We start from the raw sequence: 14,366 nt of genomic DNA on the forward strand, positions 1-14,366 counted from the left end.
CTGAGTCCCGAGTCGGATCCGTCTGCTGGGAAAGCTGGGGCAGGGAGGGTCCTGTTGGAGATAATCAGGGATGTAGCCCCTCAACGCCACACTTGTTTGAGGGTCTCCATCGCAAACCCTCCCTGGGCTCCAGGTTGGAAGTTCTGCCCGAGGGTTCTCTGAGGATCCAGCCAGTCCTCACCCAGGATGCTGGCCACTACCTGTGCCTGGCCTCCAACTCCGCCGGCTCTGACCGACAGGGCCGTGACCTCCAGGTCTTGGGTAGGTGCACTAGGGAGGGCCTGCTCCCTGCCTTCCGCATCCGGTCCTTGTGGGTTTCTGGTCCTGTGTCCCCCCGCTGTCCTGCAGCCCCAGGCCCTTCCCCCTGTGTCCATCGGCAGGCTCCTGTCCTCCAATGCCTTGCTCCTCGCCGCCCCTGGCCCTCAAGTCTCCCAACATAGTCTCCCATGTTCTCGACCTGTAGTAAAAAGTTGTGAGCATGCACCTGCGAGGGCTGCGTGTTTATATTGACACACACGTCACACACTGCTCTGGTGAGCCATGAAGCATGCACCAGAGGTCGAATCACTGAACTAGGTGTTGCAATTAAAGTTCTCTTCCTAACCCAGCACATCACCTTGGTGACCACTCTAGATGGCCCTGGCCTGGGGCTGGGGCTGATGGGGAGTCGCTCGAGGAGAGGGGTCAGGCATGAGGAGAAGCCCATCCCCAGCTGGTGGAGTCTGGAGGGGGTCCCCCTGCCATCTCTCCTGCTGCCCCTGGGAGGCGGGATGAAGATGGTAATGAGCACCCCCCAAACCCGGGCTTGGCCTCTGGCACAGCCTCAGGCAGCCCAGACCCCCATCCCACGCCTGCCTCTCCCCAGAGCCTCCAGTCATCGCCCCTGGCCCCTCCAATGTGACCCTGACTGCCCACAGCCCGGCCTCACTGCCCTGTGAGGCCAGTGGCTCCCCCAAGCCTCTGGTGGTCTGGTGGAAGGATGGACAGAAGCTGGACTTCCGCCTGCAGCAGGGCGCCTACCGGTAAGGACGCAGGTGGACCTGGGCCTTCCCGAGCCACAGGCAGTGGGGAGGGTGTGCCCATCTCACACAGCAGGCCATTCAGCAGCCAGGCAGTGTGTGCTCGGGTCTTCCTGAGCCAGGACCAGAGCCCAGGAGGGCCTTATCCTCAGGCAGATAGAGTTGCCTGACATGGGGCAAGGGGTTTGGGACCTACAGCCAAGGTGTATCAAAACCAAACATGAGGCAGCCAGGAGTGTGGCCCAGCATGCCTGAGGCCCCGGGTCAATCCAGCACCGCCCAAGCAAACACACCAAGAACAAGATGGCTGGAGTGGGAGCTGGTCACTCAGTGACCATCGGAGTGTCAAAGGAGTCAGCTTGCCAGTTGATGCACCAACTCTGTCCTGTTAGACACGGGGACACTGTGGAGTTCATGCCTGAAATGAGCTCAACACACTTCAGCCTCCCGATGGGGACTTGGGTGTGTCATCACAGAAGTCATTTAGATGTTCCCGTAGCACATGCAGGGCTGCAGAGAAACACGGGGTGGGGTGAAGATCTCCCCCAAGCCTGCAGCTGAAACCTCCTATTCTAGAAGATGCTTCTGAGTCACGCTGGGGGCAGGTGCAGGAGGGGAACGGTCGTGAGGCTCCCACTTGCAGACTGCCAGGCAGGTCGGCCAGGCTGGCCCCACTGCAGCCCCGGGCCCTTCCCCGTGTGTCCCTCGGCAGGCTCCTGCCCTCCAACGCCCTGCTCCTCGCCGCCCCCGGCCCCCAAGACTCAGCCCAGTTTGAGTGTGTGGTGAGCAACGAGCTGGGCGAGGCCCGAAGGCTGTACCGGGTGACTGTGCAGGGTGAGTCAGGGTGCAGGTGGGCGGGGACGCCTCGGGCGCTGTCCCTGACACGGAGACTCCCAGCCCTTCTGGGTGCAGAGGGCCCTCTCCAGGAAGCTCTCCTGGGCCCCGCTCTCCACACTGGCCCAACCCCGGCTTCGCACAGCTCCGGGCCAGGGGAGCTTGCAGGGCAGCCCCTGCCCTACCCCGATGTTGTACCCCAGCGTGTCCTTGTCATCACCCTGGTTGGAGTCCCCCTTTCCACGGCTGCCCACTGCCCTCACCTGGGCCCACGCGTCCTGTGGTCCAGCCCAGCTGAGCCTCCAGGTTCAGCTCACCTACCACCCATCCCCCTCTGCGGTCCACTTGCGCTGTTCGGTTCTTTGTCCCTTTTCTTGGGACCTTTGCACACGTGGTATCCTCTACCCAGCCAGCACCTGCTCTTGCTTCAGCTCTCAGGTTTAACGCCGTGTCCTGGAGGCCGTCTCTGGCCTCTTGCAGTCTGGCCCAGTGAGCCCTGCCAAGCCCCCTCTCCTGCAGCCCCCGAGTTCCCGGCCAGCTCTCTGCAGAAGGCTCTTCAAGACCCTCCCATGCCCCGGGGTATTTCCCGAGTGAGCAGATGTGCCCACATCCAGTGCCTGGCTTTCATCAGCCATGTCACGTCTACAGTTATCATCCCCTGCCCTGGCAGCTGTGTGTCCCCACGCACTTGGCAGGGCCTCAAACCTCTCCTTGGGTTCCAGTGCCACCCACCATCGCAGATGACCAGACGGACTTCACTGCGGCCAGGATGGCCCCTGTGATCCTCACGTGCCACAGCGCAGGCGTGCCGGCCCCAGTCGTGTCCTGGAGCAAGGCAGGCTCCCAGCTGGGGGCCAGGGGGAGCGGCTACCGCGTCCTGCCTTCAGGTGAGTGAGGGCCAGCAGGAGAAGGAGCCCAGGTGGGGGAACAGGGTGGAGAGCTCGTCCAGCTCCCCGTCCCCAGCCCCACCCCGCCAGCCTCAGTCCCTGCCCTGTTCTGGGGGAGCCCCTCTGCGGTACCCCGAGGCTCCTGGGCAGGTTGGTGCTGCCCATGACAGTGGCCCAGAGCTCCCATGAGGGGCGTTGCCTTTCTTAGGAAGTTGTGCTCTTGATCTTGGGGTATTAAAAGTTCCTTTTGATGAAATCAAGCTAGTGTAGGACAGTAGGGGGTGACGTCTTGGATGTCTTTGTCGACATAACAAGTTAGCCACTTTACGGGGACCCCCCATGACTTGATTTATTGTGGGATAGTGAAATCCTACAGTCTGGGGCCTCTGGCTAGAAGGGTGCTCTTCAAGCTGTTTGGAAACAACAGAACCCTCCCCTCCCACTAGTGGGTGCTCCAAGCCAGCAGTGAAAATCAAGCCGCTGGGGCGAGACCACGGGCTAGTCCAGAGGCCAGCGGGCCTTGCTCCCCTTGCCTGCCCAGCAGGCCCTCAGGGGTCCCCAGTGGACACTTTAGAGACCTCTTTGCTCAGCAGCTGGGGTGCAGCCTGCATTCTGAGAAGGTTAAAATGGTGCTTGCTGGGGACCCCGGGCTAAGGGGGGATGTGGGGAGGACAGGGGAGGCAGCAATCCTGGGAGGCCTCCTGGAGGAGGTGGGGTCTTAGCAGAGCAAGGTGAGAACAGCAGTGGAACCCTGGGCCAGAGACTCCGGGAGGGCAGTGAGTTTCCAGAGACCATCTTGTTGATTCTTCACTGTGCACATGGGGAAACAGGCCCAGAGGGTGGAGGGACTTGCTTGCAGTGGTGCCCCAGGCAGGGGCAGAGGCAGGCCTAGAACCCGGGTCCCATGCCTCTCATCCCCGTGCTGTTAACAAGGGGGCAGGGGTTACAGTTGGGCTGGGCACCTCTGTCCCCAATCCCTTCATCCCTCCGGGCACCGTTTCCACCCGCAGGTGCCCTGGAGATCGGGCAGGCCCTCCCCATCCATGCCGGCCGCTACACCTGTACTGCCCGCAACTCTGCCGGCGTGGCACGCAAACACGTGGTCCTTGCTGTGCACGGTAAGGGTCCCGGGGCAGGGGGCGGGTGGACAGCTGGCGGCAGTGGGCGGGAGTGAAGGGGGGCCCTCGGTCCCAGATGCCTGGTCCTGCCCCTGATCTGAGTCCCCCGCGCGGGAGTCTTCAGGAAAGTGGAGCCGGCGCCCGGCGCCTACACGCTCTTACTACAGAGATTTTGTGAAACCCACTCCCTTTATCAGCCTCTCTCCCTGGTCCTGAGAGGCTCCCTGCTGGTGGGGCTGGTGGGGCAGTGTCCCCAGGAACCTCTGTCCCCTGTGCCTCCTCAGCGTCCCCTGTGGTGAAGCCGCTGCCCAGCGAGGTTCGGGTCATGGCAGGGGAGGAGGTGCTGCTGCCCTGTGAGGCCTCAGGGGTCCCCCGGCCGAGCGTCACCTGGCAGAAGGAGGGGCTCAGCCTCCCCACAGGTGAGTCCCGCAGCAGCAAGGGCAGGAAGACGTCCTCTCCAGGACCCTGGGCCTCCTCCTTGGCCCCAGGACACCCCAGCCCTGCCAAGAGGTCCCACAAAGGCCCCCCAGCCCGGAGTCACGTCCCGACCCCTGCTCTGGTGTCGCTCCTGCCCTCCTTTCTCCTGGCACCGCAGCCTGAGAGCCACCTGGGAGCTCAGGGCTGAGCTGGCGGCAGGAAAGGCGGGCTCAGCTGGCTCCGCGCCAGGCCTCCTTGCTCATCTGCCTCCCTGTGGCCCCCCATTGATACCTGTCAGCGACATTCAGGCTGCCTCCTCAGGGCTCCCCCTGTTCCAGCCACAGGCCCTGATTTTCCTCCCGTCACATCCAGGTGTGAGGACCCGGGTCCTACCCAGGGGACAGCTGCAGATCGTCCACGCCCGTCTCGAGGATGCTGGGAACTACTTCTGCCTCGCCCAGAACGGGGTGGGCAGCGCCATGGGGAAGACGCGGCTGGTGGTGCAAGGTGCGCCTGGGGTGTCCTCGGCAGCCAAAGGCCTGGGGGCTGCTGCGAGCTCCTGCCCCTGCCCGGCTCTGGGCCCAGACAGGGCACACCCACCCCAGCATGGCCTGTGGCTCTAGGGGGGCTCAGGGACACATCTCCTCTGTGGTACCACATGGCTTCAGACGTAAACTCCTGCCCCTGGCCTCCCTGGCCCTGGGACGGTCTCGCCCTCCCTCTCTCATTTGGACTCTGGGTCCCCAGCCACCGCTTCCTCTGCACAGACGCACAGCTCACGTCCTTTCCCTCGGCCTGATCAGTTGCTTCGTGGCCCTGGCAGAGACTGGCGCTGGGCCGAGGAGGCTCAGTGTGGGCGTCACGCTCCAGTCGCAGGCCTGCTCTTGGGGTGTCCTGGTGGCCGTCCCTTGGGCAGCCTAGCGGGTTGGGACCCAACTTTTCTGTGAGTGCAGAAGATGCCCTGGCTCCAGGCCTCCTCCCAGCCCCTTTGTCTGGCCTGCTTCTCTCCCTGGTGACCTGCCGCGTGGCTGCTGGTCACCACAGGAGCCTAAGGCCACGTGCCCCAGCCCCAGCCTGGCTCCCCTGCCCCAGCCTGGCTCCCCCTGCCCGGGCCTCACGTGGGCCTCATGATGACTGTTCTGCTTTTGATCCTGGAGCTGCCCTCCTTGGGGTCTGTGCCCAAGGGAAGCTGCTTCGCCTCTGGGCACAGAACCCGAGCTCCGGGTCGCTGCATGTGCGCAGCAGGCCCCCGGCATGGCTTCCCACACTCAGGGCCCCACTCATCCAGGCCACCGGCCATGACCTCTAAACGACCTCTAAATGGGCAGTTGGTGGGGCAGCTGATAGGGAGTGCTGGGGGCCCTGCCGAAGGCCAAGGCTCCAGCCCCATCCCGAGTGGAGCTCCCTCTCCCCACAGTGCCCCCCGTGATCGACAACAGCCTCCCCGACCTGTCTGCCCCTGAGGGCTCCCACGCCCTCCTGCCCTGCGTGGCCAGGGGCAGCCCCGAGCCCGACATCACCTGGGAGAAGGACGGCCAGCCCGTGTCTGCAGCCGGGGGCAGGGTCAGCGTCCAGCCTTCTGGGGAGCTGCTGGTGAAGAACTCGGAGGTGAGGGCCCCGGCCAGGGAGCAGGAGGGGGATGATGTCACCAGGAGCCCCCGTGTGCCACGCTGTCACAGAGCCCCGCACAGCTCTGACCCCAGGAAATGGAGGAGACCTGTGCTACCACCCACTGATGACAAAACTTAATCGCCCCAAGATACATCGTGGCTAAGAGGCACAATCAGCATTGGCCCTACCTTCATCACCAGCTCCGGGGGCAGGGGACGGGAGGGCCTTGGTGTAGACCATTCCCGTGGCCAGTGGGGGGCTGAGCCAGGCTGTGGGTGGGACCCCCACGGCCTCCTCATCAGCACTCAGCACTTTCTGTAATTGCAAATGGGCTGGGGGGCTGATGGGGTGCCGGCTGCCAGGCCAAGGGAGCTAGGCATGCAGTGGAGGTGCCGCACCCTGTTCAGCGCTCCCCAGAACGCCTCCCCTCAGAGCCTCTGGGCCCTCTCCGCAAAGGCACCAAAAGTAGGGCCTGCCCCGGGGTCTTTCAAGTACGGATGAGGTGCAGCAGGTCTGGCTGTGAACATAGAGCCCAGCAGTTAGTAGGTGCTCAGTAAACGGGAACAGTTGGTTCCTGTCATTTGCGTCTTGTGGCAGGATTGGATGGCAAAGGAGCTCAGCCCTATGAAAGCAGTAGTGGGTTCAGGGCACAGTCTGGGCTGGATGTTCCTTGATGGGTCCACAGGGGCACGGCGACAGGGGACAGTTTTCAGGCTGGCACCTCTCTTGCCCACAGGGCCAGGACGCCGGCACTTACACTTGTACAGCAGAGAACGCCGTGGGCCGGGCCCGCCGCCGAGTGCATCTCACCATCCTGGCGCTGCCTGTCTTCACCACCCTGCCTGGGGACCGCAGCCTGCGCCTCGGGGACAGGCTGTGGCTTCGCTGTGCGGCCCGTGGCAGCCCAACCCCCCGCCTTGGCTGGACCATCAACGACAGGCCCGTCACAGGTCTGTGTGGGGTGGTAGGGCAGTGGCAGGGCGTGGGGATGGGCCGGAGACCTACCTACTGGACAGGAAGTTGTCTGAGGGCCCGTGGGTTCCGGATCTGGTTTCCAGGGACACAGGGCAGACCTGCGTGTCTGCCTGGGACAGGCATGTATCGGAGCTGGCAGGAAGCCCCCGGGAGACTTAAACCAGAGGGCTCGGGCCAGGAGGGGCCTGCTGCTCCCATGGCGGAACCCTCAGGGTGTTGGGGACCTGTCCTCCCACCTGGGATCCAGGTGACCTTCAGGGAGGCGAATTGCTGAGTTGCTGAGCCCCCTCCAGCGCGATGACCCCCCCAGGTCAGGTCTGGTCACACCTTGGCACAGTGGTGGTTTGCCAGGCCCTGCCCTTTCTGGGGGCAGAACTTGGTGGGCCGCCATCCCAGCTGCTTCATCTGGGAAAGGGGAGGACCCGGAGCCCGGGGCCAGGCTGACAGGACGCAGGAGCCGCGCTTGGCGCCGGGCCTTGTCCAGAGCGAATGCCCCAGGGGTGGTGACACCTGTCCTGTCCCTGGTGTGCTCTCTCTGAGGTGCGCAGGCTCTTTCACCACGGCCTCCTGGCCCTGTGACTCCCACATCCAGGGTGGAGGGACACTTCCTTCCATGGCTGTGTCCTTATTAAGCGTCTGCTGGGTACCCAGGCCTAGGTGGGATCTCGGGGAGGAAGGCTCCCACACTGGGCCACCTCTTTCTCTACCACAGATGGGGTGTCTGAGCAGGACGGGGGCAGCACCCTGCAGCGGGCGGCCGTCACCAAAGAGGACAGCGGGACCTACGTCTGCTGGGCTGAGAACAGAGTGGGCCGAGTGCAGGCGGTCAGCTTCGTCCATGTGAAGGGTAGGGCCAGCCCGCGGTTGTCTCGAGGCCTCTGTGCGCCCCGCCTGTGGCTTTCCCAAGAGGCCAGGCCCTGTCCTCCCAGTGGCTGTTTGTTCACACTCAGCCCTGGGCCTACCTGCATGTGGACAGCTCCAGGACGGAGGAGGGCACAGGGACCAGGGCAGCCTGGCGGAGAAGTGCCCGAGGCGCGCAGCCTGACACCTGTCCCCTTGAGCCTTGCTCCACCAGGGGCATCCCAGGGACCTGGTCACCTCTTTGCTCAACTTCAGGAGGCACCAGGGCACCGCTGCAGGTTTTAGAGTAGGTTCCGTGTCAGGGACCAGGATGGAAGGCCGCAGAGTGCCCAGCAGTGTTCTGAGACTTGCTCAACTCTAGGAGTTGCTGTGCTCCCTCCCCCCTCCTCCCCCCCACTCCCCACCGTGGTGCTGGGGATGGAACCTGGGGTCTGGTGCCCTCCGCCCACTGCCCACACCCGCTCTCTTGGCATTGCTGTGCGCCTTCTTGTTTTCCTGTAGCTCTGGTTTGCCAGAGTGCCTGGGGGGGCCCTCCACGGCTGGCACACTGGGCTTGTGCTGTGTCCCTGCCTGTGCCTGTCTCAGGCATCACTAGTCCACCACAGCACAATCCCCACTGAGCTTCAGATTTTTCTCAGCACAGTTCCTGGTGGCCCTGGCATGGCTATGTGATGTGACCCAGGACAGGGAAGCTGTTTGCCCTCCCAACCCGTTGACTCTGCAGAGCCGGGGCCGTCAGGAGCCCTGGAGCCCCGGAGGCGGGGCTGGCAGGCCTGTGGGTGGGTTTCTGGGAGGTTGACCCTCAGGGAGCCTCCCTCCTGACCACTCACTGATGTCACCCCCTGCAGAGGCTCCAGTCCTACAAGGAGAGGCCTTCTCCTACCTGGTGGAGCCTGTAGGGGGCAGCATCCGGCTGGATTGTGTGGTCCATGGAGACCCAGCACCAGACATCCGCTGGACCAAAGATGGCCTTCCGCTGCCCCGCAGCCGTGCCCGCCACTGGCTGCAGAACGGCTCGCTGACCATCCTAAGGACCGAGGCAAGGCGGGGCCGGCACTTGGCAAGGCCAGCAGGGACACCCCTGTGCTTGTACCGAGAGGGTGCTGCAGGCTCGTGGCCCTCTGCAGGCCTATTCCCCAGGGGTCCTCCCTCTGCCCAGGGGGCTTCTCCCCAGTGGAAGTTCTGTGCTCCAGTCCCCCACCCTCTCCCGAGCCTGACCGCCCCCCGCCCCCGTTAGTGGTGAGAACTCAGGCGGACACCCTGCCAGGTATGTGGGATGGGCTGCCGCGGGACTCTGCCCCAAGCCCCCTGAGTCCTTGCCCACTGTCTCCAAAGGCTTGAGTACAGGGGCAGCCCCCGCTAGCCTTCCACCCTGTGCTCCAAGTCCAGGGATTTGCTAAAACCCACAAGTCTCAAGTTCTCGTTCGGGTTTTGGACCTGCCCACTGGGAGCTGTCTCTTGTCTCTGTGTCCCCGTTGTGATGGCCAGGGACCCCAGCAACAGTAGCAGTGGCCCCTGTGCCCGGGGAGCCCACCAGGACCCTTCCTTTCACCTCAGTGCCTGTAACAGCCCAAGGGGTCTCTCCCCGCTTTAGAGATGGGGAAACTGAGGCGCCAGGGACGGGGAACGTCCCAGGGATCGGGTGCCACAGGTGAGCAGCAAGGCCGCGGTTTGGCCACAGATCCGACTGGCCTTCAAACCTACACTCTTTGCTTTGTGCCACCCTGTCCCTGGGCGTCCTGGGCGTCGTCCTCTGGTGTGGACAGGACCGCAGGCTGTCCCCCTCTGGTGGCAAGGCCACTCTTCCTGCATCACAGGTGTGTGGTCAGGGTCTCCTGTGAGTCAGGTCTCCCCGGCCACCCAGGTGGGAGGCAGCTGCCAGCCCTCCGCCCTCTGGAAGACACGCAGTGCACACTGGCCAGGAATGCAGGGGGAATCCTGGTCACAGACGTCTAGCTCCGTGTTTCCCAATCACCTTCCCCCAGGAGCCCTCTTCTTCAAAGGTTCCGACACCGCACCGTGGAGCATGGTGCTGCAGTGTAGACGGCTTGGGGAGGCAGGTCTAGGCGTGCTTTCTCCTGCAGATGGAGCCCCTGCCCTTGGTCACCGCCCCCCGTGGTGGACCCTCTGAACAACCCTCAGCAAGTGCCTCAGGACCTTTTTCATGCCCTGGCGGCCCTCTCCGGTTCCTCTAAGCACCTTTCGGGTCAGAGGGGTCGCGGCCGAGTTGTCCCTCTGTGCCCAGCTGCTCCTCGTCCCTCCTGAGCACGGCTGTCCCTCCTTGCCACCTGCAGCCAGACGACGCGGGACAGTACCAGTGCCTGGCTGAAAACGAGATGGGCACCGTGAAGAGAGTGGTGACCCTCGTGCTTCAGAGTGAGTCTCCAGGTCCCTCTCCCTGCCCCTGGCCCTTCTCCCAGCAGATGGGGACGTGGGACGTGGGTGCTCAGGGGTAGCTGTGGCTGGGGAACACAGGTGAAGTCCTGGGAGTGTCTCCCCAGCACAGGGGGAGACGCCCTGTCCACCAGTGAGTCCCCAGGGACCCAACGCCAGGCCTGGGGCAGCCCGTGTCCACACTGAGCTGGAACCACAGCTCCGACGTTTGCCAAGTGCCTAGAGCTACAAGGTGGCACGTGAGCCTGAAAACGACCCGTGAAGGGGTGCCTCTGGGGGTTTGTGGGAAATGTCTTACTGAAGACAGACACGTCTGTGGAGCCGAGTGCACCCTGGGTCCTCAGTGTCCCTTCAGTGAGTCTTGTTGGTGAGCCCCCCGCAGTGTCAGCTTCCAGGCCTGGCACCACCCTCGAGTCACCGCCTCCACCTGCTCACCACCGTCCTGAGCTTTACCTGTTTTATTGTAAGAGCCTACGGCTTTACCAAGGTACAATTGACATACAGAAAGTCCACCCATTCCTCCCGGGAATAAAAAGCCTTGAAAAGGGAAATTGGACCCGCCTACCTAGGAGGGTGAACCTTGGAGACACTATGTTGTGACATAAGCCGGTCACAAAAAGAAAACACTACAGGATTCTACTCCCATGAGTCCCTAGAGCAGCGGGGTTCAGACAGAAGGTAGAAGGGGGCTGGTGTCTGATGGGTACAGGATTGTCGTCTAAAAGATGGAAAATTCTCAGGTCAGTTTTGCAACAATGTAACGCATTTAACTACCCCGAACTGTACACTTTCCAAAGTTAAGAGGGTAACTTTTATGTTTTTTTGTTGATTTTTTAAATTTTGTGTTTGTTTTGTTTGGGTGCCAGGGATTGAACCCATGGGTGCACTATCACTGAGCCACACCCCCAGCCCTTTTTATTTTTTTACTTTGAGATAGGGTCTTGCCAAGTTGCTGAGGCTGGCCTTGAACTCACCATCCTCCTGTCCCAACCTCCAGAGTGGCTGGGATTACAGGCGTGGCCACCGCCCTGGCTTGTCTTTGTCATTTCTTAATGGTGCTTTTGAAAAACAAAAATGTTAAAATTTGATGAAGTTCAGATTAATTGATTTCACATTTTGGGGATCATTTATTTTGCCTAACCTAAGGTTCTATTTTCTTCTATAATTTTCATAGTCTCTTCTCACACCTTAGCTCTGTGATCCATTTTATGTGTTTTTATGTCAGCTCAGGGTCTAAATTCCTTTCTTTTTTTCCTACATATGGAATCCATTTGATGCAGATCTTTAATTCCTCTGAGGGATACTTGATAGTTTCTGGTATATTTCTTTTGTTGAATTGTTTACTAAGTATTTTGTCATTTTAGATTTTGGGGGGCAGGTACTGAGAACCCAGGGGGCTGCTCTACCACTGAATTACATCCCCAGCCCCTCCCCCCCCCTTTTTTTTAAACTTTGAGACAGGGTCTCACTAAGTTGCTGAGGTCGGCCTTGGATTTGTAATTCTCCTGCCTCAGCCTCCGAGTGCTGGGACTGTAGGATGGATGGAGTTGTTTCTCAGTTTGATTTTTTAATTTTCCACTGCTAATATCAGGAAACACGACTGATTTCCTGTCTTGCTTTGGCACCTGGCTTGGTTCTTGGTTCTCGTCAAGTTTCGGTCTACTCCTGGGACTTTCTGCCTGTGTCTCCTGCGTGTCCTTCAGGGCTAGCGACATGGCCTTTGGTTCTCTGCACTGCCTCATCTCGTTGCTCAGCCCCTTGGTACAGTTGAGCGAGGGGCAGATGGACGTCCCCCGCTCTCGTTCGGGGTGGAGCGTGTGCAGCGGGGGGCCTCAGGGCTTCAGCAGGTGGGGGGCCCCTTTTCTGTCCAGCATGGGGAGTGTCCCAGGGCAGAGTTCCTGGTTCCAGGCGGGATGGACAGCCCGTGTCCCCCCTGCTGGGGACGGCCCGAAGCCTGCACACAGAAGACGGCGCCAGGGGTGAGGCGAGGAAAGGAGGCAGGACCCCTGATCTGGGACCTGAGGAGCTAGGTGGTGGCAGGTTCCCTCTGTCCCCTGGGCTGAGCTGAGGACACCACAGGCTCCCCTCAGAAGCCCGCCCTCTCCTGCCAGAGGACCAGGGAAAGAAGGGCTCAGTGAGAAAGAAGCTTCCAGACAACACCGTACAGAAGTGCGTCCCCCCACGCACGCCAAGCAGGCCTTCCACGTCCGTGCTCCGCTGAAGGGGGTCCCGGGGGTCAGCCTGGGGGAGACAGAGCCCTCTTCACTCACCACGGGGAAGCCCCAGTCAGGGGAGGCAGGGGGAGTGCCGAGAGGTGCCGCCCCCTCCCCAGGAGGCCTGGTGCTGAGCCCCAGCTGCCCAGCCAGCCGGGCGCCCTCCCCGTTCCCTGGAGGGTAGGCAGTGCGGGCGGAGGGGCCCTGGCAGGATGGAGACAGCAGGCCAGGCCCCGCCAGCTCCAAGCTGGCCCATGGAAATCCCTGGTCAAACCAGCACCAGCAAAACCTCAGCTGAATGAGAAAGACAGCCGGACTCCGAGTGAGCGGCCCAGGGCAGGACGTCAAGGTCGGGGTCATAGAACCCAGAGCCACTGTGGAAACACTGGAAACACCTGGAGAAGGGGTCCCGGGGTCCTGGGTCTCCTCAGCTCACATGTCCCCGTGGGCCTGCGGAGCCCTGGCTGCCCCCGCCCAGCTCCAGCTCCTCCTGCCGTCTCTGGCAGCTTCTCTGGCCCCGCACCAGGGCTGACGGAGGGCCGCCTGCCTGCTCCACCCTCGCCACGCTCCTCACCCCTGGGGAGGCAAAAGCTCCTGCTTGTGCAGTGACGACCACTGGTGGGACACAGTCCCAGGCAGGAAGGCCGCGGTGCTTCCGCTGCTCTTAGCAAAGCCCTGGAAGCCCTGGATAGGAAAATGAGTCCCGATTGGGGTGACTGCTGAGTTCTGCAGCCCTGTGGTCGCTGGGGCAGTTCCGTCAAGGTTTACATGGCTTGGGGGGGAGCAGGCTTGCCGAAGTTCACTCAGCCCTGGCTGGAGGCCCTGCTCTTGCTTGTGCTTGACATTTAACTTGAATGAAATCGGAGGCTGGGGAGTAGCTCAGTGGGAGGAGCTTCCTAGGATACGCCAGGTCCAGGCAGGTGCCAGCACCCCAGAGCGGAGCAGAAGGGGGTGGGAATGAGCAGGAGCCGCATCTCAAGTGCCTTCTCCTGAGCGGAGCACCTGGGGCTCTTCCTGTGGTCCCCGTGGAGTGGCTCGACTGTTCTCATCGCTGTGTGCTTCCCGATGTGGGGCAGGCCACAGTTACGTTCCCTTTCAGATGAGAGAACTGAGGGTCGGGCAGTGACCTGGGGAGAGAGGCAGAGCCCAGGTTCTGCCTCCCATGGGTCCTAAGCCAGGCAGTTCTGGAGAGTGTCATTTAACACTGGAACAATCTAAGGGTCCCCGGTGAGGGTCAGTTTAGCAAGTCACAGTAGGTCAAGAGGGTGGACCACGTAGAGTAAAATGAACATTCAGTGGCACGGGGCGGTATGGGGTCCATCGTGGAGTAAAACGTAGAAGCAGGCACGTTGTGATCACGAAGTTGTGCGTCACGTGACACGTCCTGAGAAGTGGGTGGTCAGGAGTCCCGTTGTCATGGGAACGTTGCTGGCATACTTCCCCAGAGGCAGCTCTGACACCCCAGGCAGTGTCATCTTATGGGACCAAATGGCACACGCAGCCCATCCTTGAACAAAATGTCACTAGTGTCACTAGGCAGCATGTGACCGTATTTTCCATAAGGGAGCCATGTCTAGAAGGAAACACGCAGGCGTGGTACCTGAGTCACGGATGGCGTGTGACGGTTATTCTTTTCCTTCCTGCCTTTTCTGTGTCCTAATGTGTCTAAGTGAATGTGTTTAAGAAACAATTGAAGTTCCTAAAAGCCACCTGGGCCTCCCACAGGTGCCCCAGTGTTCCAGGTGGAGCCCCAGGACGTGACAGTGAGATCCGGGGAGGACGTGGTGCTGCGGTGCCAGGCCACCGGGGAGCCCAGGCCCACCGTCAAGTGGCTGCAGGCAGGTCGACCTTTGCAGACCGGCCAGCGGCTGCGGACCCTGCCGGATGGGAGCCTGTGGCTGGAGCGCGCAGAGGCTGCGGATGCCGGAGCCTATGAGTGTGTCGCCCACAACCTCCTGGGCTCTGCCACAGCCCGGGCTTTCCTGGCAGTGAGAGGTACGGGGCGTCCCTGCCCAGGCCTCTGTGGACAGAGACGTG

The 14,366-nt window shown here is 61.8% G+C and overlaps 1 protein-coding gene across 1 annotated transcript in view; it reads left to right on the forward strand.

The window, feature by feature from the left end:
- Hmcn2 (hemicentin 2) overlaps positions 1–14,366 on the forward strand; it is a 121,214-nt gene that overhangs the window by 94,346 nt on the left and 12,502 nt on the right. The window contains exons 74-86 of the mRNA XM_078048412.1: positions 134–261; positions 866–1,022; positions 1,732–1,853; positions 2,576–2,740; positions 3,751–3,858; positions 4,143–4,277; positions 4,648–4,782; positions 5,693–5,883; positions 6,623–6,836; positions 7,574–7,708; positions 8,571–8,761; positions 10,017–10,098; positions 14,055–14,324. Coding sequence (XP_077904538.1) covers positions 134–261; positions 866–1,022; positions 1,732–1,853; positions 2,576–2,740; positions 3,751–3,858; positions 4,143–4,277; positions 4,648–4,782; positions 5,693–5,883; positions 6,623–6,836; positions 7,574–7,708; positions 8,571–8,761; positions 10,017–10,098; positions 14,055–14,324 — 2,033 coding nt within the window. The remainder of the gene's footprint in view (positions 1–133; positions 262–865; positions 1,023–1,731; positions 1,854–2,575; positions 2,741–3,750; positions 3,859–4,142; positions 4,278–4,647; positions 4,783–5,692; positions 5,884–6,622; positions 6,837–7,573; positions 7,709–8,570; positions 8,762–10,016; positions 10,099–14,054; positions 14,325–14,366) is intronic.

This window comes from Ictidomys tridecemlineatus, chromosome 4, assembly GCF_052094955.1.
Source record: "Ictidomys tridecemlineatus isolate mIctTri1 chromosome 4, mIctTri1.hap1, whole genome shotgun sequence".
Taxonomy (NCBI): domain Eukaryota; kingdom Metazoa; phylum Chordata; class Mammalia; order Rodentia; family Sciuridae; genus Ictidomys; species Ictidomys tridecemlineatus.